This window comes from Carassius auratus, linkage group LG45M (assembly GCF_003368295.1).
Source record: "Carassius auratus strain Wakin linkage group LG45M, ASM336829v1, whole genome shotgun sequence".
NCBI lineage: Eukaryota > Metazoa > Chordata > Actinopteri > Cypriniformes > Cyprinidae > Carassius > Carassius auratus.
The window spans coordinates 1,293,113-1,319,824 of NC_039299.1; the positions used below are offsets into that span (position 1 = coordinate 1,293,113).

General features: G+C 35.8%; 2 protein-coding genes across 5 annotated transcripts in view; both read right to left on the bottom strand.

The window, feature by feature from the left end:
* LOC113068554 (gephyrin-like) overlaps positions 1 to 26,712 on the bottom strand; it is a 1,122,288-nt gene that overhangs the window by 558,517 nt on the left and 537,059 nt on the right. The gene's annotated exons all lie outside the window — the stretch shown is intronic.
* LOC113068567 (solute carrier family 22 member 23) lies at positions 561 to 21,774 on the bottom strand. 2 transcript variants are annotated; one of them, XM_026241341.1, is made up of 10 exons: positions 20,927 to 21,774; positions 9,540 to 9,643; positions 9,318 to 9,472; positions 7,790 to 7,958; positions 6,408 to 6,535; positions 6,220 to 6,322; positions 4,418 to 4,629; positions 4,297 to 4,329; positions 2,899 to 3,022; positions 561 to 1,748 (listed from the first exon to the last, which is right to left on the bottom strand). In XM_026241341.1, exons 1-10 carry the CDS (start codon positions 21,314 to 21,316, stop codon positions 1,382 to 1,384), a joined length of 1,785 nt encoding a protein of 594 aa, XP_026097126.1. In that variant the 5' UTR covers positions 21,317 to 21,774; the 3' UTR covers positions 561 to 1,381. The 2 variants fall into 2 exon arrangements, with proteins under 2 accessions (XP_026097126.1, XP_026097127.1); XM_026241342.1 differs by lacking the exon at positions 20,927 to 21,774 and adding an exon at positions 17,591 to 17,876.

A 26,712-nucleotide genomic window follows, 5' to 3' on the forward strand; every position in this document is an offset into this window, starting at 1 on the left:
CTTACAATTCTTTTTTTTCAGGTTACGAGTTTTAATGTTGCGTTTTTAGTTTATATCTTACAATTCAAACTTTTTCAGGTTTGTGATTATTCATTTTGTGATTTTATGTTTATATCTTACAATTCTGACTTCTCAGAATTAGGTTTATATCTCACAATTCTAACTTTTTTTCAGAATTAGGTTTATATCTTACAATTCTGACTTTTTTCAGGTTTGTTCTGTATTTATATCTTACAGTTCTCACTTTTCTCAGAATTGGGTTCATATCTCACGATTCTAACTTTTTTCAGGTTTGCGAGTTTTAATTTTGCTATTCTATGTTTATATCTTACAATTCTGACTTTTTTTCAGGTTTGCAAGTTTTAATTTTGCGATTCTGTATTTATATCTTACAGTTCTCACTTTTCTCAGAATTGGGTTCATATCTCACGATTCTAACTTTTTTCAGGTTTGCGAGTTTTAATTTTGCGGTTCTATGTTTATTTCTTACAATTCTGACTTTTCTCAGAATTAGGTTTATATCTTATAATTCTGACTTTTCTCAGAATTAGGTTTATATCTTATAATTCTAACTTTTTTCAGGTTTGCGAGTTTTAATTTTGCGATTCTATGTTTATTTCTTACAATTCTGACTTTTCTCAGAATTAGGTTTATATCTTACAATTCTAACTTTTTTCAGGTTTGCGAGTTTTAATTTAGCAATTCTATTTTTATATCTTTTCATTTTGACTTTTCTCAGAATTGCAGCTTAAAACTTTGTGATTCTGAGTTTATATTGTGCGATTTTGACCTCAGAATTTGCTAGTTTTAATTTTGCAATTCTGTTTATATCTTACAATTTAGATTTTTTTTCCTCTGAATTTAATTTATATCCTACGATTATGACTTTTCTCAGAATTGCGAGTTAATATTTTGCAATTCTGGTCTCATATCTTACGATTCTGTCTTTTCTCAGTTTTGTTATTTTAAAGTTTCCGATTATATCTTGGGTTTGTATCTTGATTCTTTTTTCCTTAGAATCGCGAGAAAAAGTATGATTTGCGAGATAAAACATTGCAAAATACCTTTTTTATTTACTTTTTACCCTGTGATGGAAACAAGCTTCCGTGCATGAATGAAGTCAGACGGTTCTTACTATCAACGTCATTCTGTCCTTAATAAATACCAAACTTACAAAAAAAAAAAACACTGCTCTATGAGTTTGTTGTTCGGTAGTGGCCATTCAAAAAATAGAGCTCATTTCGGTGAATGTAAGTTAAAATAACATTTCCAGTTTGTTCAATGGTAGTAATCTTCACAGATGCTGGTTAATGAGGCGTTTGGCACTTTTCGCGTTTCACAGTTTAAAAACTCTTCATTCGAACGTTCATAGAAAACACCATTATGACGTCCTCATACCATTGGCTGTGCTGTTGCTAGGCACCAAGCCATTGCCGGGATTTACGACTTGGTGAAGAGGCGTGTCCTGAACGCGTGAATACTCCCTGACTTCGGTCCTGGCCAGTAGGTGGTGCTGCTCTCCAGGGAGGATGGGCTGCCGCAGAAGCCCCTCCCCCTCAGCGATAGTCTCGGGCAGCGGTTGGCCAGCGGTCTCCGGGAGCAACGGTATGCAAATGGTGCAAAGCAGAGTGCAACAGGTGAGGATCACGTGATGCAGAAAGAAACCTTTCTGATTGTGGAGCTCCATCAGCGGTGCCGTTAGCATGCCGAAACCTGCGCTCGCCAGGACCAGACCCACACCACCACCCCTGTAACGACGAACCAAGAGACAGCCGTCAAACACGTTCAGCATCATCAGGTAATTCATTAAAGGTGCAGTAAGAGATTTTTCAGAAACGCGGTTGTCAATGGATCAGACCGTGCACAAAAACACACATTTAAACTTTTAGTAAAAATAGGGTTAGTGTAGTTAACTAAAACTAAAACCATAGAGAACACTTATTGTTTCTTGACATAAAATAAACATTAACCAAAATAAAATGCTTTTTTTTTTACTTTTTTTTTCTCTTGTTATTGCCAAAGCAGCAACTCTTTGTGCTAAAATTAACTAAAGCTGAATAAATTACAATAAAATAAAAAAATATGTAGACATTAAAAAAAAAAATACTAATAAAAATGCACAATAAAATAACAAATTGTAATTAAGAATAAAGTGAAAAATATTAGAAAAAAGTTAAGGAAATATAAATATAATTAATTCAATATATTAACAAAACACTTGTTAAAACTAATTATATTTTCATTTAGTTTACATTGAACTACTAAAATAACTAAAAACAAAACTAATTAATAAATAAAAATTAATAAGCAAAATCTAAAATAATAAAAATGACAACTACATAATTACTAAAACTTTAAAATAAGTAAAAACAAAAATGCAAACTAATTTCAAAAATTAACAACATTTTTCATTTTCGTTTAGTTTAAAATAATTATCTAAAACAAATAAGTTCATAAAAAGTATATATTTAAAAGAACTAATGAAATTGAAACAAAACAACAAAATTATTAAACCTTAAACAAAAGAATAATAAACTAGAAATTAGAAAATTAACATTTGGTTAAATAAGCAGAATTATTCAAACCGAAAAAAACATAATGTAAGAAAAAAAGACAAATGAGTTGTATAAGTTTCATGATTTAAAAAAAGCAGAGATGCTTTTGATTACTAACAACAACAACAAAAATACTGAAACCTGAACAGAACTAAAATAACAGATTTAATAACAGAATCGAATTCAAAATGACTCATATAAAATTAAAATCAAAAGTTGCATCTATTAATATTATTTAATTAACCTCAGATAACTAACAGTGCATAGCTGTATTTGTACTAACTGAACAGTGCTCAGTGTAAAGTGCTGTGGATCGCTCAGAACAGACTCGGAGTGAACTGACCTGATGACCGTCGGCGTGATCTCAGCGCAGTAGAAGATGCTGAGTGTGCTGACCGCATGAGACGAGAACATCCCGATGATGGAGAAGGCGTGCGAGAAGCGCTGGTTCAGTGTGTCCTGCAGAACTAGGACCACAGAGACTATATAGAAACACACACAGCTTGCCCCAAACATACAGTAACTTCAGTAAATCACTGCTACGTCTGTTCTTGATGCATTTAAATCAAAGCTACAATTCATGTTCGAATGGAGTGGTTTTCTTTACAAAGAAATATGTGTTCGAGATTCATGAATGAAGCCCATTCTTCTTTCAGATTTTTCTATAAAGTTTGTTTCTGCTTCAGTGTTTACATCATCACAAAATTTAAGTATTATTGTCCAGATCTAATCTGATAAATGCAACTATTGGCCATAAAGATATTAACAATAACATTAACACTTTTGAAAAGTGCTGTATACATACAGAGGACTCATTTTCTTTCTTTGAAAAAATTAACATAAAAATCACAACATTATTCACAATTACTTTATTTATTGACATCCCTAGTAATTTATTGCTTTAAAAATATTTTTATATTTACTCTCAATATACTATATGCACTGGTGTGATAATAAACTGAATATACACACACACATATATATATATATATATATATATATATATGTGTGTGTGTGTTTGTGTGTGTTATATAATTTATAATATTATGAATAATTTATGACTCAGAATGTTAAAAATGTATTTGTAGAAATTAAAAAAATATTATTGAAATTAACATTATTTATAGAAATGTAAAGTGTTACTGTCCAGCCATAGTATATTTTATTTATTTGATTATTTTAATATATTTTTAATGTAATTCTTTATTTTAATCAGGTTTTATGTATGTATTTATTTTATCTTATATTATTTTAATTTTATATTTTTTATTTATTTTAATCTTTGTTTTAGTTTATATTTTATTTAAATTTAAATATAATAAAATATAGATTAAAATAAATAAATGTAATTTAAATGGATTTCTACTGTATTTCAATATAATGCATGATCAAAATAAATACAAAATATTCTCTCTAATGCATATGTATCATTTTAAATTACCTTTATAATAAATCTATTGATTAATTAAAAACAATATTTTTTATATTACCTAGGTTAAATTAAGCCAAATACAATTGATTATTTTATGCAAAATGTATAACTCAGAATGTTTAAAATGTATCAGTAGAAAATAATTCACATTAATAATTGCTGGTTATTGCTCGGTGCAATTTCATGTTATTTACAATATTGCATGATTATTTAAATGCATTTGATCATTTATTTAACATTCATTATTCCCTGCTGTCACAACAGTGCTTTATAAAAAAAGTATGCTAATGCATGATATTATTGTATTACCTGCATCGTGCAATAGACTGTACTTCCCGATCACTGTATAAGGAGAAAGAGACATCTGTTAGTAAACGCGCAGAGACCGATGCACGCGCACAGAGTCTCCGTCATCACGCGCTGTACGTACGGTTGAGCAAACCCAGCTGCAGCAGCGACGCCAGAGCCGTGATGATCATGAAGGTGAGCAGTCCTCCTCTCCTGCCGAAGCCAGCCACCACCGGAAACAGCACCAGGCAGGACGAGATGGCGATCGCCGCGAGCGCGTAATAGTGAAGATGAGACGCGCTGCCCTCCAGAACACTGCGCGCGAAGCAGTGATGGATGCCGTAACCCGTCAACCTGAGAGCAGCACACAGAGCCGAGGATTCAGAGTCGAGAGCAGAACAAACACACAACCATTCGCTCGCAGACTAGAGCTGAGTCTCAGAGAGAGAGAGACTGGCGCAAAACCACCGCGGGAGAAATCATCCAGATCCGGGGATTCGCAAAGGAGTGACGGGGTCCGTGGAAACGTTTTCCGAAGTAAAAAATAAAAACATACATTTATATTTTACTTACTTTAATTAATAGTTTTTAATCAAATTGTATTTGTTTATTTATTTTAATAGAGAGAGACTGGCGCAAAACTGCGGGAGAAATCATCCAGATTCGCAAAGGAGTGACGGGGTCCGTGGAAACGTTTTTCGAAGTAAAAATTAAAAATGTAAATATATATATATATATATATACTTACTTTAATCAATAGTACATTATATATATATACTTACTTTAATTAATAGTTTTTAATCAAATTTTATTTATTTATTTATTTTAATAGTATTATGTATTTATTTATTTTAATGTATGTTTTAATTTTAATAAAATTTTTAAATAAATAAATAAAAAACAATTCATTAAGAAATAAGATTAAAATAAGTGTTAAAATTATTACAATAAATAAATAATATTTATATTAAATAAAAATGTGAATATATATATATATATATATATATATATATATTACAATAATATATTGTAATATATATATTAAAACATAAATAGTTTAATTAATAGTTTTTAATGAAATTTTTATTTATTTTAATATTTTTATGCATTTATTTATTTCGATACATTTTATTAATGTACTTATTTTAGTCTAATGTTTATGCATTTATTTTAATACATTTTTTATTTTAATTTATATTTATTATTTTTTGTGTTTGTTTTAATATAATTTTATGTATTTAACCTGTTTTTATTTATTTATATATTTCAATTTGTAATGTAATTATTAATGTATTGATTAATTTTAATGTATGTTTTTATTTAAATCCAATTTGTAAATAAATGAATACAACAATTAATCTATCTATCTATTTATCTATCTATCTATCTATCTATCTATCTATCTATCTATCTATCTATCTTATTATTTATATTTTTTATTTCTGTATTTGTTGTAATCTATTTTTCAATCAAATTTTATCTATGTATTTAATCAGTTTTTAACTATTTATAAATTTCAATGTTTCTTTTGTATTTTTAGTTTTGATCTATTTTTTATGTATTTATTTATTTTAATGCATGTTGTTATTTTAATCTGTTTTAATAAATAAATACATAACAATTTAGTAAAATAAATAAATAAACAAGAGAAAATAATTAAAATAAAAATTCTTAAAATAAGTAAAAAAAAAATACTACATCTAACAGTACTGTACTATGAGAAGAAAAAAATACAATAAATAAATTCAATATTTTCCAAACAAAATGTAAAATTTCCAGATAGGGATTCTTTGCATGAAGATTATATTTGAGGGTCTATGACATTTAAATGACAAATAACTAAACCACATGTAACTCTCAAGAGTCAATCCCAGAATGCATTGCAACAAGTTTCTAATGTAACATGATCTCTCTGTGTTTAAGAGGTCGTGATGCAGCACTCACGAGTTCACACACAGGACGACGGTGTTCTTCCACAGGTTTCTGGTGCCGGTTATCTGCGTCACACAGTACGTCTTCGGCTTCTGCTGCAGCTCTGCCTCCAGCTCTGCAAAACCACCATCATCATCCTCATCATCCTCATCTTCCTCACGCTGGAGGTGAAGCGCTCTAAACGCAGCAGCTCTGCTCACCTGAGAGGATGCCGCTGGAGTCGGTTGCCGTGGCGATGCTGTTGCTATGGGCGATGCGGTACATCTGTTGCTTGGCTCTTTTGTAATGTTGAGTGACCAGCAACCAGCGCAGAGACTCCGGAAACATCCTGAGCAGAGAAACACCAGAGCGGGACACTTAAACTTAGACATAAAACTGACCAAAAAAGATTTTCTTTGAGTTTTTTGGTCTTGCTTTCAGAAAAAAGGCCTTAAAACACAGAATTTAAGAAGACATTATTTGTAAAGGTTGATTATATAACACTTACAACTAATAAAAAGATTAGAAGAAATGAGAAAATTAACTTTTGGTTCAATTAGCAGAATTATTCAAAACAAAAACACAAAATTTAAGTTAAAAAGACAAATGGATTGTATAAGTTTCATGATTTCAAACAAATAGATATGCTTTTGATTATTAAAATTTAATTTAGACATTATTAATTTAATAATTTTCTTTATTTTAATGTAATTTATATTTATTATTTCTGTATTTGTTTTAATCTGTTTTAATCTAATTTTAAGTATTTATTTAATCCGTTTTTATGTATTTATATATATTTTTAATTTTTTTAACCAAATTATCTATTTATTTATTTTAATGTATGTTTTTATTTTAATCACATTTTTTAATAAATAATAAAAAAAGATTGTATAAGTTTCATGATTTCAAACAACTAGATATTCTATTGATTATTAAAATGTAGACATTGAATCAAAAGTAAAAGAAAAAAAAAGATGGAATTTAGGAGATATTAAAAACATATTTCATAGGGCTTAAAACATGTTTCCTGATTTCAATCAACTAAACAGTTTATTTTATCACTAAAATTAAAGTGATAAAATTATAATTAAATGTAAACATTTAAACAAAAACTAAGAAAGAAATTACAACACTGAAAAACACAGAAATCAGTCAGAGTTTATCCTTTAAAATGGAATCATTTAAATCAATTAAAACAATCAGATAAATAATAATAAAAAAAGGAATTGATAAACATTCAAACAGAATATAAAAAAATTGGGGGAAAATGTGACAAAATGTGTGGGTGTTAGAATAAAGCAAAAAAAAAAAAAAAAATATATATATATATATATATATATATATATATATATATAGGATGTTAAGATAACAACAAAACACACTTATGCTTGTTTTTTTTTGTGTGTTGTTTCGGGGTGATTAAATGTAAAATAGATTATAGACTAAACTAAAGGAAATATGGTCAAAACAAATCTATCCCTAAAATGTATTTGAGTTAGTAAACACGATTTTGTTTTCATGCATTTCAGTTGTGCATGAGTGCTTTTCCAGTTGCATGTGTCTCGTGCTCGGGTTTAATGTGTTTGATCGAGCGTCTTACCAAACGTATGGCAGCATGAGCACAAACGGAGCGATGATGACGATCTGCAGGATCTGCCAATCACGACACAGCGCCGCCAGACCGGGCATCAGCAGCTGACCAATCACGATGATCAGATTGGCGATCAGCGTCATGGAGAAACGCCACGCGGGCAAACACAGCTCGATCCCTGAGAGACCAGACACCGGCAAACATCAGCACATCCAAATTCAAATGGGATCCAGAAAAAAAAAAAAAAAAAAGATTTTTGGTGAAAAAAAACAAACAAATTATAGGGCCCTAAAATTATTTAATACATTTTGTTAACTTTTAATGATTAGGTGTTAAAGTATGTAATAATTAAACACTGGTTTTAATCAAGCTGGACTAATATTTAATTACAAAAGTAAAAATTATAATGAGAAACACTGAACAAATCGAATTGATTTCATAGGGAGCTAAAACTGTAAATAATAATAATTATTATTATTTTTTTATTATTAATAATACAATTTAATTTAACCATTGAAACAAAAGAAAAAAAAAATAATAAAATAAAATAAATACAAAACAAAACTACGGTTCTCATAGGACAGTAAATAATTGTATACTTGTTACACTTTTAATAAACCTTTGTTAAATTGTACCTGATTCCAGTTAGTTAGACTTTATTTAACCATAAAAAATTGAAATAATCAAGAAAACAAAATACTAAAAAAATGGGGTGGTTACATTTCAATTAATAAAGATTATTTATTTTAATTTATTTAATAATCTGTTGTAAAATTGTATACATTTCCCAGTTTAAATGAAATAAATATGTTTTTATTAATAAAATGTTATTTAACCATTAAAATAAAATTCAAGAAAAATTACAATGAAAAACAGAATAATCGTTGTTTAACTTGTAAACGTTATTTTATATATAAAAAAAATCCTTAGAAATGTTTTTGATTGCTCAAATATAATTTAAACATAAAAAAAATTAATCAGGGGAAAAAATAAAATGGAATTGAGGAAAAAAAAATTTTAAACCTGCAGAAGGCAGCTATTGTATTGGTTTCCTGATTTCAATTAATTAGTTTTGGACTCTTAAAATGTAATAATTAAAACAGAATCCAGAATTGTTTTACAGAAAATAAGTATATTATATTACTTCGTACCTAAAAAATAACAGTAGTGATTGAAAAGCATTGAGCACGCTTTTTCAAACTCTGCTTTTTCAGCTAATAATGGACACAAAGATGATTTTATGGTTCTTTGTTTTGTTTTTCAGTAGTACACAGCGCCACCTACTGACCTGGAAAAAATGAAAATGTATTACATATTCACATAGAAAACAGCTATTTTAAAAAGTAAAATTTGTAAATAATTTTACTGTGTTTTTGCCCAAATAAATGCAGCCTTGGTGAGCAGAAAACATTTAGTTAGTAAGTGTCTCTCTCCTTATTCTTCAGACACTGAGAATGAAATGGATGGAGTCCAGACCGCAGCATAACTCAATCCTACAACTCTATTCATCTGGGAGTAACAGAGGGGTCGGACTCACTCAGGACGTAAAGCGAGAGTCTGATCGCCGCCAGACAGAAGCCTTCGAAGAAGCGCAGCGTGCTGAACATGGCCATATCCACAGAGAAGGCCACGGCCAAGCCGAACACCAGCACAGACAGCACAGACACCAGCAGCACGGGGATCCGGCCCAACCTGAGACACACACACCGTCACACACACATCACAACATCTGCAACACACCAGTGTGTCTCTGACCTACCAGTCTGCCATCGCTCCCATCAGCAGGTACCCCACGATCGAGCCCACCAGCAGAGAGAACTTAGCGATGTGGACCTTCCACTCGCCGTCACACACCAGCGTCCACTGCAACACACACACGACAGAGTCAAAGAGACACACACACTGCAACACACACACGACAGAGTCAAAGAGACACACACACTGCAACACACACACGACAGAGTCAAAGAGACACACACACTGCAACACACACACGACAGAGTCAAAGAGACACACACACTGCAACACACACACAACAGAGTCATAGAGACACACACACTGCAACACACACAAGAGAAGAGTCATAGAGACACACACACTGCAACACACACACAACAGAGTCAAAGAGACACACACACTGCAACACACACACAACAGAGTCATAGACACACACACTGCAACACACACACAACAGAGTCAAAGAGACACAAACACTGCAACACACACAAGAGAAGAGTCATAGAGACACACTGCAACACACACACAACAGAGTCAAAGAGACACACACACTGCAACACACACACAACAGAGTCATAGACACACACACTGCAACACACACACAACAGAGTCAAAGAGACACACACACTGCAACACAAACAAGAGAAGAGTCATAGAGACACACTGCAACACACACACAACAGAGTCAAAGAGACACACACACTGCAACACACACACAACAGAGTCATAGAGACACACACATTGCAACACACACACAACAGAGTCATAGACACACACACTGCAACACACACACAACAGAGTCAAAGAGATTCACACACTGCAACACACACAAGACAGAGTCAAAGAGACACACACACTGCAACACACACACAACAGAGTCAAAGAGACACACACACTGCAACACACACACGACAGAGTCAAAGAGACACACACACTGCAACACACACACAACAGAGTCATAGAGACACACACACTGCAACACACACACAACAGAGTCAAAGAGACACACACACTGCAACACACACACAACAGAGTCATAGAGACACACACACTGCAACACACACACAACAGAGTCAAAGAGACACACACACTGCAACACACACACAACAGAGTCAAAGAGACACACACACTGCAACACACACACAACAGAGTCAAAGAGACACACACACTGCAACACACACACAACAGAGTCATAGAGACACACACACTGCAACACACACACAACAGAGTCATAGAGACACACACACTGCAACACACACACAACAGGGTCAAAGAGACACACACACTGCAACACACACACAACAGAGTCATAGAAACACACACACTGCTGCAACACACACACAACAGCGTCATAGAAACACACACACTGCAACACACACTAAACAGAGTCAAAGAGACACACACTGCTGCAACACACACAAGACAGAGTCATAGAGACACACACACTGCAATACACACACAACAGAGTCAAAGAGACACACACACTGCAACACACACTCAACAGAGTCAAAGAGACACACACACTGCAACACACACTCAACAGAGTCAAAGAGACACACACACTGCAACACACACTCAACAGAGTCAAAGAGACACACACACTGCAACACAACCACAACAGAGTCAAAGAGACACACACACTGCAACACACACTCAACAGAGTCAAAGAGACACACACACTGCAACACACACTCAACAGAGTCAAAGAGACACACACACTGCAACACAACCACAACAGAGTCAAAGAGACACACACACTGCAACACAACCACAACAGAGTCAAAGAGACACACACACTGCAACACACACTCAACAGAGTCAAAGAGACACACACACTGCAACACACACTCAACAGAGTCAAAGAGACACACACACTGCAACACACACTCAACAGAGTCAAAGAGACACACACACTGCAACACACACACGACAGAGTCAAAGAGACACACACACTGCAACACACACACGACAGAGTCAAAGAGACACACACACTGCAACACACACACAACAGAGTCATAGAGACACACACACTGCAACACACACAAGAGAAGAGTCATAGAGACACACACACTGCAACACACACACAACAGAGTCAAAGAGACACACACACTGCAACACACACACAACAGAGTCATAGACACACACACTGCAACACACACACAACAGAGTCAAAGAGACACAAACACTGCAACACACACAAGAGAAGAGTCATAGAGACACACTGCAACACACACACAACAGAGTCAAAGAGACACACACACTGCAACACACACACAACAGAGTCATAGACACACACACTGCAACACACACACAACAGAGTCAAAGAGACACACACACTGCAACACAAACAAGAGAAGAGTCATAGAGACACACTGCAACACACACACAACAGAGTCAAAGAGACACACACACTGCAACACACACACAACAGAGTCATAGAGACACACACATTGCAACACACACACAACAGAGTCATAGACACACACACTGCAACACACACACAACAGAGTCAAAGAGATTCACACACTGCAACACACACAAGACAGAGTCAAAGAGACACACACACTGCAACACACACACAACAGAGTCAAAGAGACACACACACTGCAACACACACACGACAGAGTCAAAGAGACACACACACTGCAACACACACACAACAGAGTCATAGAGACACACACACTGCAACACACACACAACAGAGTCAAAGAGACACACACACTGCAACACACACACAACAGAGTCATAGAGACACACACACTGCAACACACACACAACAGAGTCAAAGAGACACACACACTGCAACACACACACAACAGAGTCAAAGAGACACACACACTGCAACACACACACAACAGAGTCAAAGAGACACACACACTGCAACACACACACAACAGAGTCATAGAGACACACACACTGCAACACACACACAACAGAGTCATAGAGACACACACACTGCAACACACACACAACAGGGTCAAAGAGACACACACACTGCAACACACACACAACAGAGTCATAGAAACACACACACTGCTGCAACACACACACAACAGCGTCATAGAAACACACACACTGCAACACACACTAAACAGAGTCAAAGAGACACACACTGCTGCAACACACACAAGACAGAGTCATAGAGACACACACACTGCAATACACACACAACAGAGTCAAAGAGACACACACACTGCAACACACACTCAACAGAGTCAAAGAGACACACACACTGCAACACACACTCAACAGAGTCAAAGAGACACACACACTGCAACACACACTCAACAGAGTCAAAGAGACACACACACTGCAACACAACCACAACAGAGTCAAAGAGACACACACACTGCAACACACACTCAACAGAGTCAAAGAGACACACACACTGCAACACACACTCAACAGAGTCAAAGAGACACACACACTGCAACACAACCACAACAGAGTCAAAGAGACACACACACTGCAACACAACCACAACAGAGTCAAAGAGACACACACACTGCAACACACACTCAACAGAGTCAAAGAGACACACACACTGCAACACACACTCAACAGAGTCAAAGAGACACACACACTGCAACACACACTCAACAGAGTCAAAGAGACACACACACTGCAACACACACTCAACAGAGTCAAAGAGACACACACACTGCAACACAACCACAACAGAGTCAAAGAGACACACACACTGCAACACACACTCAACAGAGTCAAAGAGACACACACACTGCAACACACACTCAACAGAGTCAAAGAGACACACACACTGCAACACAACCACAACAGAGTCAAAGAGACACACACACTGCAACACACACACAACAGAGTCAAAGAGACACACACACACTGCAACACACACACGACAGAGTCAAAGAGACACACACACTGCAACACACACTCAACAGAGTCAAAGAGACACACACACTGCAACACACACTGCAACACACACACACAACAGAGTCAAAGAGACACACACACTGCAACACACACACAACAGAGTCAAAGAGACACACACACTGCAACACACACACAACAGAGTCATAGAGACACACACACTGCAACACACACGACAGAGTCAAAGAGACGCACACACTGCAACACACACACACGACAGAGTCAAAGAGACACACACACTGCAACACACACTAAACAGAGTCAAAGAGACACAAACACTGCAACACACACTAACAGAGTCAAAGAGACACACACACTGCAACACACACACGACAGAGTCAAAGAGACACACACACTGCAACACACACACAACAGAGTCAAAGAGACACACACTGCTGCAACACACACACAACAGAGTCATAGAGACACACACTGCTGCAACACACACACACAACAGAGTCATAGAGACACACACTGCTGCAACACACACACAACAGAGTCATAGAGACACACACACTGCAACACACACTAAACAGAGTCATAGAAACACACACACTGCAACACACACACAACAGCGTCATAGAGACACACACACTGCAACACACACACAACAGAGTCATAGAGACACACACACACTGCAACACACACTAAACAGAGTCAAAGCGACACACACACTGCAACACACACACAACAGAGTCATAGAAACACACACACTGCAACACACACACAACAGAGTCAAAGAGACTCACACACTGCTGCAACACACACACAACAGAGTCATAGAGACACACACACTGCAACACACACACAACAGCGTCATAGAAACACACACACTGCAACACACACACACAACAGAGTCAAAGAGACACACACACTGCAACACACACACAACAGAGTCATAGAGACACACACTGCTGCAACACACACACAACAAAGTCATAGAGACACACACTGCTGCAACACACACTCAACAGAGTCAAAGAGACACACACACTGCAACACACACTCAACAGAGTCAAAGAGACACACACACTGCAACACAACCACAACAGAGTCAAAGAGACACACACACTGCAACACACACACAACAGAGTCAAAGAGACACACACACTGCAACACACACACACGACAGAGTCAAAGAGACACACACACTGCAACACACACAAGACAGAGTCATAGAGACACACACACTGCAACACACACACAACAGAGTCAAAGAGACACACACACTGCAACACACACTGCAACACACACACAACAGAGTCAAAGAGACACACACACTGCAACACACACACAACAGAGTCAAAGAGACACACACACTGCAACACACACACAACAGAGTCATAGAGACACACACACTGCAACACACACGACAGAGTCAAAGAGACACACACACTGCAACACACACACACGACAGAGTCAAAGAGACACACACACTGCAACACACACTAAACAGAGTCAAAGAGACACAAACACTGCAACACACACTAACAGAGTCAAAGAGACACACACACTGCAACACACACACGACAGAGTCAAAGAGACACACACACTGCAACACACACACAACAGCGTCATAGAGACACACACACTGCAACACACACACAACAGAGTCATAGAGACACACACACTGCAACACACACTAAACAGAGTCATAGAAACACACACACTGCAACACACACACAACAGCGTCATAGAGACACACACACTGCAACACACACACAACAGAGTCATAGAGACACACACACTGCAACACACACTAAACAGAGTCAAAGCGACACACACACTGCAACACACACACAACAGAGTCATAGAAACACACACACTGCAACACACACACAACAGAGTCAAAGAGACTCACACACTGCTGCAACACACACACAACAGAGTCATAGAGACACACACACTGCAACACACACACAACAGCGTCATAGAAACACACACACTGCAACACACACACAACAGAGTCAAAGAGACACACACACTGCAACACACACACAACAGAGTCATAGAGACACACACTGCTGCAACACACACACAACAGAGTCATAGAGACACACACACTGCAACACACACTAAACAGAGTCATAGAAACACACACACTGCAACACACACACAACAGCGTCATAGAGACACACACACTGCAACACACACACAACAGAGTCATAGAGACACACACACTGCAACACACACTAAACAGAGTCAAAGCGACACACACACTGCAACACACACACAACAGAGTCATAGAAACACACACACTGCAACACACACACAACAGAGTCAAAGAGACTCACACACTGCTGCAACACACACACAACAGAGTCATAGAGACACACACACTGCAACACACACACAACAGCGTCATAGAAACACACACACTGCAACACACACACAACAGAGTCAAAGAGACACACACACTGCAACACACACACAACAGAGTCATAGAGACACACACTGCTGCAACACACACACAACAAAGTCATAGAGACACACACTGCTGCAACACACACTAAACAGAGTCAAAGAGACACACACACTGCAACACACACACAACAGCGTCATAGAGACACACACACTGCAATACACACATGACAGAGTCAAAGAGACACACACACTGCAACACACACAAGACAGAGTCATAGAGACACACACACTGCAACACACACAAGACAGAGTCATATAGACACACACACTGCAACACACACACAACAGAGTCAAAGAGACACACACACTGCAACACACACACAACAGAGTCATAGAGACACACACACTGCAACACACACACAACAGAGTCAAAGAGACACACACACTGTAACACACACACAACAGAGTCAAAGAGACACACACACTACAACACACACACAACAGAGTCAAAGAGACACACACACTGCAACACACACACAACAGAGTCATAGAGACACACACACTGCAACACACACAAGACAGAGTCATAGACACACACACACTGCAACACACACACAACAGAGTCATAGAGACACACACACTGCAACACACACACAACAGAGTCATAGAGACACACACACTGCAACACACACACAACAGAGTCAAAGAAACACACACACAAGACAGAGTCATAGAGACACACACACTGCAACACACACACAACAGAGTCAAAGAGACACACACACTGCAACACACACACAACAGAGTCAAAGAGACACACACACTGCAACACACACACAAGACAGAGTCATAGAGACACACACACTGCAACACACACACGACAGAGTCAAAGAGACACACACACTGCAATACACTCAAGACAGAGTCATAGAGACACACACACTGCAACACACACACAACAGAGTCATAGAGACACACACACTGCAACACACACACAACAGAGTCAAAGAGACACACACACTGTAACACACACACAACAGAGTCAAAGAGACACACACACTGCAACACACACTCAACAGGGTCAAAGAGACACACACACTGCAACACACACACACAACAGGGTCAAAGAGACACACACTGCAACACACACACAACAGAGTCATAAAAACACACACACTGCAACACACACACACAACAGAGTCAAAGAGACACACACTGCTGCAACACACACACAACAGAGTCAAAGAGACACACACACTGCAACACACATAAAACAGAGTCAAAGACACACACACACACACACACACACACACACACACTGCAACACACACACACAACAGAGTCATAAAGGAACAATAATAATAATGAGAATTAGATCATTACAATAATGAACATCTGGAGGTTAAATGTTAAACAATTCAACAAATATGCTTTGTTTTTTTTAATGCAAAATATAATTCATCTCTCATTTATTTTCAGATGTAAAAAAATAGAAAACCTATGCACTGCAAGAAACGGCCTAAAACACAAAATGCATTTAACAAAACTCCTGTGTGACTCACTCCAGAAGGACATTGTGTTTGCGGCATTGAAACATGATAATTACAATGACAAATTTGATTAGAAATTGCACTGCTGAGTTCACAAAGACCAATAAACTTCACTAAAGCTAGATCTCTTCTCTCCTGCAGTGTTGTCACATCCTCAAATGGGCCAGAGTGCTTCATTAGCATTTGAATGAAGCTCTTTAACACACTCCGAAAAGACACTAGACTATCGGTGTGATAAAGGTCACACACTCACAGCAGGTCATCAGGACATCAGGCATCCGTCTATTCAGCCAAAGGCTCCAAGAAAAACATCCCAACAGGAACAGTGCCCTGGAATGCACAGCATTATCTCAGACTCACAGATAAACTAATGAATTTGGAGGGAAGCTTGTGCTTGTTGGGGCTTGTTTCACCAGGGGATAAAATAAAAATATGAATGTGACTTTTTATCTCACAGTTCAGGCTCTTTCTCTCTTAATTATAAGAAAAACTAAACAATTGGGAAAATATTAACTCAAAATTGGTAGAAAAAAGGCAAATAAGATGTTCACTTGCAACTGTTTATGAGTTTATATCTCAATTCTGAGTTTGTTTCTCAATTCTGAGTTTATATCTCAATTCTGAGTTTACATCTCAATTCTGAGTTTATATCGCAATTCTGAGTTTATATTTCAACTCTGAGTTTACATCTCAATTCTGAGTTTATATCTCAATTGTGAGTTTATATTTAAATTCTGAGTTTATATCTCAATTCTGAGTTTATATCTTAATTCTGAGTTTATATCTCAATTCTGAGTTTATATCTCATTTCTTAGTTTGTATCTCAATTCTGAGTTTATATTGCAATTCTGAGTTTATATTTCAATTCTGAGTTTATATTTCAATTCTGAGTTTATATCATGCAATTCTGAGTTTATATTGCAATTCTGAGTTTATATCTCAATTCTGAGTTTATATCATGCAATTCTGAGTTTATATTTCAATTCTGAGTTTATATCATGCAATTCTGAGTTTATATTGCAATTCTGAGTTTATATCTCAATTCTGAGTTTATATCATGCAATTCTGAGTTTATATCATGCAATTCTGAGTTTATATCATGCAATTCTGAGTTTATATTTCAATTCTGAGTTTATATCTCAATTCTGAGTTTATATCGCAATTCTGAGTTTATATCGCAATTCTGAGTTTATATTTCAATTCTGAGTTTATATCATGCAATTCTGAGTTTATATTGCAATTCTGAGTTTATATTTCAACTCTGAGTTTACATCTCAATTCTGAGTTTATATCATGCAATTCTGAGTTTATATTCCAATTCTGAGTTTATATTTCAATTCTGAGTTTATATCATGCAATTCTGAGTTTATATTGCAATTCTGAGTTTATATTTCAACTCTGAGTTTACATCTCAATTCTGAGTTTATATCATGCAATTCTGAGTTTATATTCCAATTCTGACTTTATATCTCAATTCTGAGTTTGTATCTCAATTCTGAGTTTATATTGCAATTCTGACTTAATATCTCAATTCTGAGTTTATATCTAATTTCTGAGTTTATATCTCAATTGTGAGTTTATATCATGCAATTCTGAGTTTATATTTCAATTCTGAGTTTATATTTCAATTCTGAGTTTATATCTCAATTCTGAGTTTATCTCGCAATTCTAAGCTTATATTTCAATTCTGAGTTTATATCTCAATTCTGAGTTTATCTCGCAATTCTAAGCTTATATCTCAATTCTGAGTTTATATCTCAATTCTGAGTTTATATCTTAATTCTGACTTTATATCTCAATTCTGAGTTTATATCATGAAATTCTGAGTTTATATTGCAATTCTGAGTTTGCATCTCAATTCTGAGTTTATATTTCAATTCTGAGTTTATATCTCAATTCTGAGTTTATCTCGCAATTCTAAGCTTATATCTCAATTCTGAGTTTATATCTCAATTCTGAGTTTATATCTTAATTCTGAGTTTATATCTCAATTCTGAGTTTATATCTCATTTCTGAGTTTATATCTCAATTCTGAGTTTATATCATGCAATTCTGAATTTATATTTCAATTCTGAGTTTACATCTCAATTCTGAGTTTATATCATGCAATTCTGAGTTTATATTTCAATTCTGAGTTTATATCATGCAATTCTGAGTTTATATTGCAATTCTGAGTTTATATCTAAATTTTGAGTTTATATCTCAATTCTGAGTTTATATCATGCAATTCTGAGTTTATATTGCAATTCTGAGTTTATATCTCGCAATTCTGGGTTTATATTTCAATTCTAAGTTTATATCATAACTCTTGAGTTTATCTCGCAATTCTAAGCTTATATCTCAATTCTGAGTTTGTTACTTGCGATTCTGAGTTTATATCTCAATTCTACGTTTATTTCCCACAATATTCTGTCTTTTTTCTCAGAATTGCGAGTTTATTTCTTAATTCTGAGTTCACATCATGCATTTGTTTATATCCTGCAATCCTGTGATAATTCTGAGATAATAATGAAACAAAAGTCGAGTTTGTTGTGAGAATCACATGTAGTATTCATATATATTTATTTAGAATTTATTTTTTGACAATTCAGAATTTTTTCTCAGAATAGGGGAAAAATTGTGAGACAAAAAGTCACAGTTACCTTTTTTATTCTTTTATCCCATTTCAGAAAAAGCCTTCCATATGAATTAGCCAACATCTGTGCACTGAGCTCTGAAAGGAAATAGTGAGATAATAATGTGATAATAGCCTTTATAGGAACTAGTTCTGTGTGAGATTCACACACAGCGTTCAAAGATGTTTATTTGGAGTCTCAGCTGCGCAAATGCAAATCTCACAGGAGTTTCCAGGATGAGGATTCTCAGACTGTGACTTTTCAGACAGTTTTTGCAATCTAACAGTCTGTTTATTCTGATTTTTAGAAGGAGCATGCTGACATTAGTCATTGGGCCTCAGCATAATCTCTCTCTCTGGGGTGAGCATTTAAACACTTATTAAAGTCCAAACTAAGTAATATAAACTTGCATTTGCGAACAAAAAAAGAAAAAAATCTGAATTGTCAGATAATATAGTTAATTGTTATATTAGGTTTAAATAGTAGGCTATTTCATGCTGTAACTGCATGGTTTTTGGGATTTTACCTGTTTCCCTCCACTTGTTTTTCTGCACTCTCAGCTGCAAGAGTGACATAATTGTGACATCTATTCTAAATTAATCTTTTAATGTGACAATTGTGACATTTTATGCCATAATTACGATTGAGCAAAGCATGAACAGGCTTTGGTTCAGCCTTTTCGCAGCTCAGCCCCACAGTCCCCATTCACTTCAATTGTATAGATAAGCAGCATGAACATTCTGTTAAACCTCTTCTTCTTCTTCTTCTTCTTTTTTGTATTCCAGGGATAAAAAGAAAGTCGTACGTGTTTGAAAGGACAAAGTAAATGTGAGTAAACATTTAGGGGTGAGTAAATACGACACATTCTGAGCAATGACGGAATTTAATATTTTTAGGTGAACTGTTTCTTTAAATGGTAGATTTCCATCCGCCGGAGGGAATCCTTTCCAAGGGCATCCATCAGAGCATCTTACCTTGGTGACCACATTCTGCTGCAGTCCCGACTGCAGCTCGAACCTCCACTCCGGGCACACGCACGCCGTGATGTTGCTGCTCTCAGCGCCGTTTCCGGTCGCGATCAGATCGAAGATATCCCGAGCCGAACTCGTCCTGTTCTGATCCGGACGGACGCACTTCCTGTCCGGTTGGCCGAGCAGAAAATGGTCCGAGAACTGGCTGAACGAGATGAGGAACGCCGGGATCCACGTCAGAGCCACCAGGCGCCGCTGGTACCTCCCGAACCCCCCGAGGAACGGAAGGACTACCGTGTCCACCTGCGAGAGCCGCTTGTGCGGCGCAGACTGCGACACACTGCCGTTCTCCTCCGGTGGTGGCTCGAGCCCGTCCAGCTGAACCGCGTCCATCGGTTTCAGGGGTCTTTGTCTCACAATCACACACACCGAGGTTCGGTCCGGTCTGAACGGGACCCAGTAATGATAAGTAGATGCGCAAGGGGCCCCATAAGGTCTTTCTCGAACCCGGTTGTCACAACAACGCCATCGCCGGGCTGAACGATGCCCCGATCTGCGCGACTGTGCCCGGTGGTCTCCAACAGGTCCGCAGGTAACGCAGCTGGCGCACAGGTGTGGCCCGTGTCTCCATGCTTGAGTCCCGCGGTCCTCACATCAGGGATGATGCTGAGCTGATCCCGCCCAGCGCTCGTGCTCTATCTCATAAACATAATAAATAACCCCCGGGTGTAGCGAAGGCTTGGTCACTCGCGCACCGCACGCCCGACGCACCAGCGTCCGCCCGTTTATCACCGGCGATCGAGCACCAAACGCAAGGTCCGCCCTGTTCTCGCGCTGCCATTGGCTCACGCGCTGATCTGTCCTCCAGTGTGTGTGATTGGACGAGCGCAACAAAGAGCCTTTGTGTGGCATCTGCCCCCCGTGAACTCCGGGCAAGACACTTGCACAGTGGCCTTCGACAAATAGTGCGCATTTAACTTCATTTAACTAAATAAACAGACTGCACAAAAATATGACATAGGCTATTCAAGCCATACTGATTTACATGATAATAACATATTTTATTCTGTAGTATACTATGCATTGCGTTTACTCTACATTACTTTGCTAAAGTAGATAAATGAATACAAATAGACATGAAATATTGATTTTTAAAAGTTTTTATTTGAGGGAAAAAAGAGTGCAGAGTGTCAAGGAACATTATATTATATTATATTATATTATATTATATTATATTATATTATATTATATTATATTATATTATATTATATTAAGCTATACATTATATTAATAAATTTACATTACATCTTAATTTGGGTTTATTATTTTATTATATGAGAAAAAATACAGTGCCGAACATTAATGAATAAAAAAATGTTATTATATATATATAAATTATTGCATTATGTGAGAATAAAGACTGAATAGTATTAATGCATTATATTATATTATATTATATTATATTATATTATATTATATTATATTATATTATATTATAATGTGCATTATGTACATTATCTTGCTAAATAAATAATTAAATAAACGGACATGAAATATTGATTTGAGTTTACATTATTTTAATATGTGAGAAGAAAGAGTGCATAGGATTAATGAATTATTTTAGATTATGTAACATTTTATTAGATTAGATTAGAATGTGTATTATAAACCTACATGCCATAAAGATAATTAAGTAAATGGACATGAAATATTTATTTTATTATATGAAAAAAAGGACACATTTATTTCACTTGAGATTCGAAAATGATGAGAACCAAACACTATAACAATTCAGCTTTTGAAACATATTTTTGAAATGCATTTTGGTTCATGTTAAATGCATTCAACAGTCCAGTGAAGTCTTCCTTATTTTTAAGAAGTCATTGAAATATTTGCATGTTTGGGTTGCATCAGGCCCTGCAGCAGATGGCCTGGCACACATGAGAGCAGACACAAAGCTTCTCCTGGAGAAGTCTGCTGTCCTTGGCTCACTCTGCAGTGGATTATCCTTTACACCCGAACCAGGACAAGTGCAGCATTCAGGACACGGACTGTACATCAGACATTCAGCACAGGTGATCTTTCAGTGCTTTTTTAATTTATAGGCACATTTATGTCAATTGAAATGCAATCATAAAAATAGACTATTTTGTCATGATTTCCACCACAACCATCAACATGGCCCCTAAAAATATTAGTGTTCTTGCTTACTAAGAAAACAACAGTGTAAGTGAGGAGCCTGAGAAGAAATACAATAAAAAAGTTATTATTATTAATTTTTTTTATCATGTTTTCATTGTGCATAATTTCCAAGCAAGCTGCAATTGTGTCAGATTTCTCAAACTATATGTTTTAGAACGATGCATTTTTTTAAATATATGTTATCCTGTGCATTTAGGATAAACATTGACAAAATTTACGTCTTAAAATGTCACAAAATGAGTAATGATTATGTTTATGAAATCAAAAGAACAATACACGATGCATCTCGAACTTCTGATATTATTAGACCAAATAAACTAGTAAGAATGGGCGGGGTTTAGTGCCCTCCCATTGATTTTAATTGGTTAATTGCATCTGATAAACAACAATTGTTTTGTTTCTCTTTTTTCTTTTTAATTTATGGTATTCGTTGTCCAAATTAAATACGATTCAAATACAGTTTTATAGGCATGACAAAGGCTAATTATTATTGTCAAAGCATTTGCAAGGACTACAAAGACTAGATAATAACTGGAACAGAGAAGAACTTGCTCCCCCTGGAGGCGGATGTCGGTAAGCGCATATTCCAAATCTGCGTTAATTGTAGTGAGCAGCAGATGGCGCTATTTGTAAGCTTTACAACACACTTCCGGTGCAGTTTTGGGTCATATGACCACAGTGTAGGGTTTTTTTCTCATGAAAGCAGTTCAGAAGTAAGTTCACTGTGGTGGGTCTCCTCCTGCTCTTATTGCATAACACTGGAGTTACAGAAATAAAACGCATTTTCATTCTCTTGTCTAAAGTAAGGCAGTTTCTGAGTAAATGCATGAGCTGGGAGGTTATATGATACATGCTAGAGAAGCCACATATCAGCAAAAACACTAGTTTGTGTTCCTATTCATCCCAAATGTTCAAGTTCTTCCACATTTCTATAAATGAAGCACATAATTCTCTAGAAAGAATGGTTGTTGTCTGGAATGTGTTTTCTATGTAAATGACTGGAATAATCATTCAAAAGCTGTCAACATACTTCTGGTCATATAATCTATTTATAGTCAGTGACTGAGCATGTATCTGCATGTTTGATGTATGTCGTTACCTTATTCACACAAAGAGTACTATAGTATTACTGTGGTTAGACAAACAGCCCAGGCATGTGTTGCATGTATTTGTTTCTCTTGTTTCACTAGAATCAGTCTCGTGTATTATTGATGACAGGAGCGTTCAGCTGCCAGATGCCTCTGAAGAAAAAGAGTTTATTACACATCTGTCAGCCTCTCAGAGTGATGGAGAGAGAGAGAGAGAGGAGAGAGAAGAGAGAAAGAGAGAGAGGAGAGCTTCTTCACAGTGAGACAACAGCATCTCTCTATCTATCTATCTATCTATCTATCTTTCTATCTATCTCTTTCTGTTTATAGTTTTTTCTCGCAGTGTGGGTGTGTTGCAAGACAAAATATTTGTTTCATCTCCACCCAGTCAAGGTCACACACACAAACACACACACACACACACACACACCCAATTACACTCCCAGCCCCTCACTCACACTAACATACACTCACGCACACACACAGACACACACACACACACACACACACACACACACACACCTGTTGTGATCAGGCTTATACAACACCTGCATCTGTGAGAGGTGGAGCCACAGTGTAGTTTGTGGTGTGTGTGTGTGTAAGTGAGAGAGAGTAAAGAAGGTCAAAGGAAAGTGACTTATTTTGCAATGAATATAGAGCTTTTGTGCGAACTTCGCTAGAGATTTAATGTGTTGATTTGTGTAGAACACTGAAGAACAGCTCAGAGCTCTGTAAACCATCATAACAGCATAGTTATACTCTAATGCATAATGAAATAAACAGTTATACTCTAATGCATAATGAAATAAACAGTTATACTCTGATGCATAATGAAATAAACAGATATAATCTGATGCATAATGAAATAAACAGATATACTTTGATGCATAATGAAATAAACAGTTATACTCTGATGCATAATGAAATAAACAGATATACTCTGATGCATAATGAAATAAACAGATATACTCTGATGCATAATGAAATAAACAGATATACTCTGATGCATAATGAAATAAACTGATATACTCTGATGCATAATGAAATAAACTGATATACTCTGATGCATAATGAAATAAACAGATATACTCTGATGCATAATGAAATAAACAGTTATACTCTGATGCATAATGAAATAAACAGATATACTCTGATGCATAATGAAATAAACTGATATACTCTGATGCATAATGAAATAAACTGATATACTCTGATGCATAATGAAATAAACAGTTATACTCTGATGCATAATGAAATAAACAGTTATACTCTGATGCATAATGAAATAAACAGATATACTCTGATGCATAATGAAATAAACTGATATACTCTGATGCATAATGAAATAAACTGATATACTCTGATGCATAATGAAATAAACAGATATACTCTGATGCATAATGAAATAAACAGTTATACTCTGATGCATAATGAAATAAACAGATATACTCTGATGCATAATGAAATAAACAGTTATACTCTGATGCATAATGAAATAAACAGATATACTCTGATGCATAATGAAATAAACAGTTATACTCTGATGCATAATGAAATAAACAGATATACTCTGATGCATAATGAAATAAACAGATATACTCTGATGCATAATGAAATAAACAGATATACTCTGATGCATAATGAAATAAACTGATATACTCTGATGCATAATGAAATAAACTGATATACTCTGATGCATAATGAAATAAACAGTTATACTCTGATGCATAATGAAATAAACAGATATACTCTGATGCATAATGAAATAAACAGATATACTCTGATGCATAATGAAATAAACAGTTATACTCTGATGCATAATGAAATAAACTGATATACTCTGATGCATAATGAAATAAACAGATATACTTTGATGCATAATGAAATAAACAGTTATACTCTGATGCATAATGAAATAAACAGATATACTCTGATGCATAATGAAATAAACTGATATACTCTGATGCATAATGAAATAAACTGATATACTCTGATGCATAATGAAATAAACAGATATACTCTGATGCATAATGAAATAAACAGTTATACTCTGATGCATAATGAAATAAACAGATATACTCTGATGCATAATGAAATAAACAGTTATACTCTGATGCATAATGAAATAAACAGATATACTCTGATGCATAATGAAATAAACAGTTATACTCTGATGCATAATGAAATAAACAGATATACTCTGATGCATAATGAAATAAACAGATATACTCTGATGCATAATGAAATAAACAGATATACTCTGATGCATAATGAAATAAACTGATATACTCTGATGCATAATGAAATAAACAGTTATACTCTGATGCATAATGAAATAAACAGATATACTCTGATGCATAATGAAATAAACAGATATACTCTGATGCATAATGAAATAAACAGATATACTCTGATGCATAATGAAATAAACTGATATACTCTGATGCATAATGAAATAAACTGATATACTCTGATGCATAATGAAATAAACAGTTATAC

Coding starts and splice junctions, on each gene's coding strand:
- LOC113068567 (XM_026241341.1), bottom strand. CDS start 21,316: ATGGACGCGGTTCAGCTGGACGGGCTCGAGCCACCACCGGAGGAGAAC. Junction 9,644..20,926: donor AGCAGAATGTGGTCACCAAG/GTAAGATGCTCT, acceptor TGTGTGTTGCAG/TGGACGCTGGTGTGTGACGG. Junction 7,959..9,317: donor ACTCTCGCTTTACGTCCTGA/GTGAGTCCGACC, acceptor CTGGTCTCTCAG/GGATCGAGCTGTGTTTGCCC.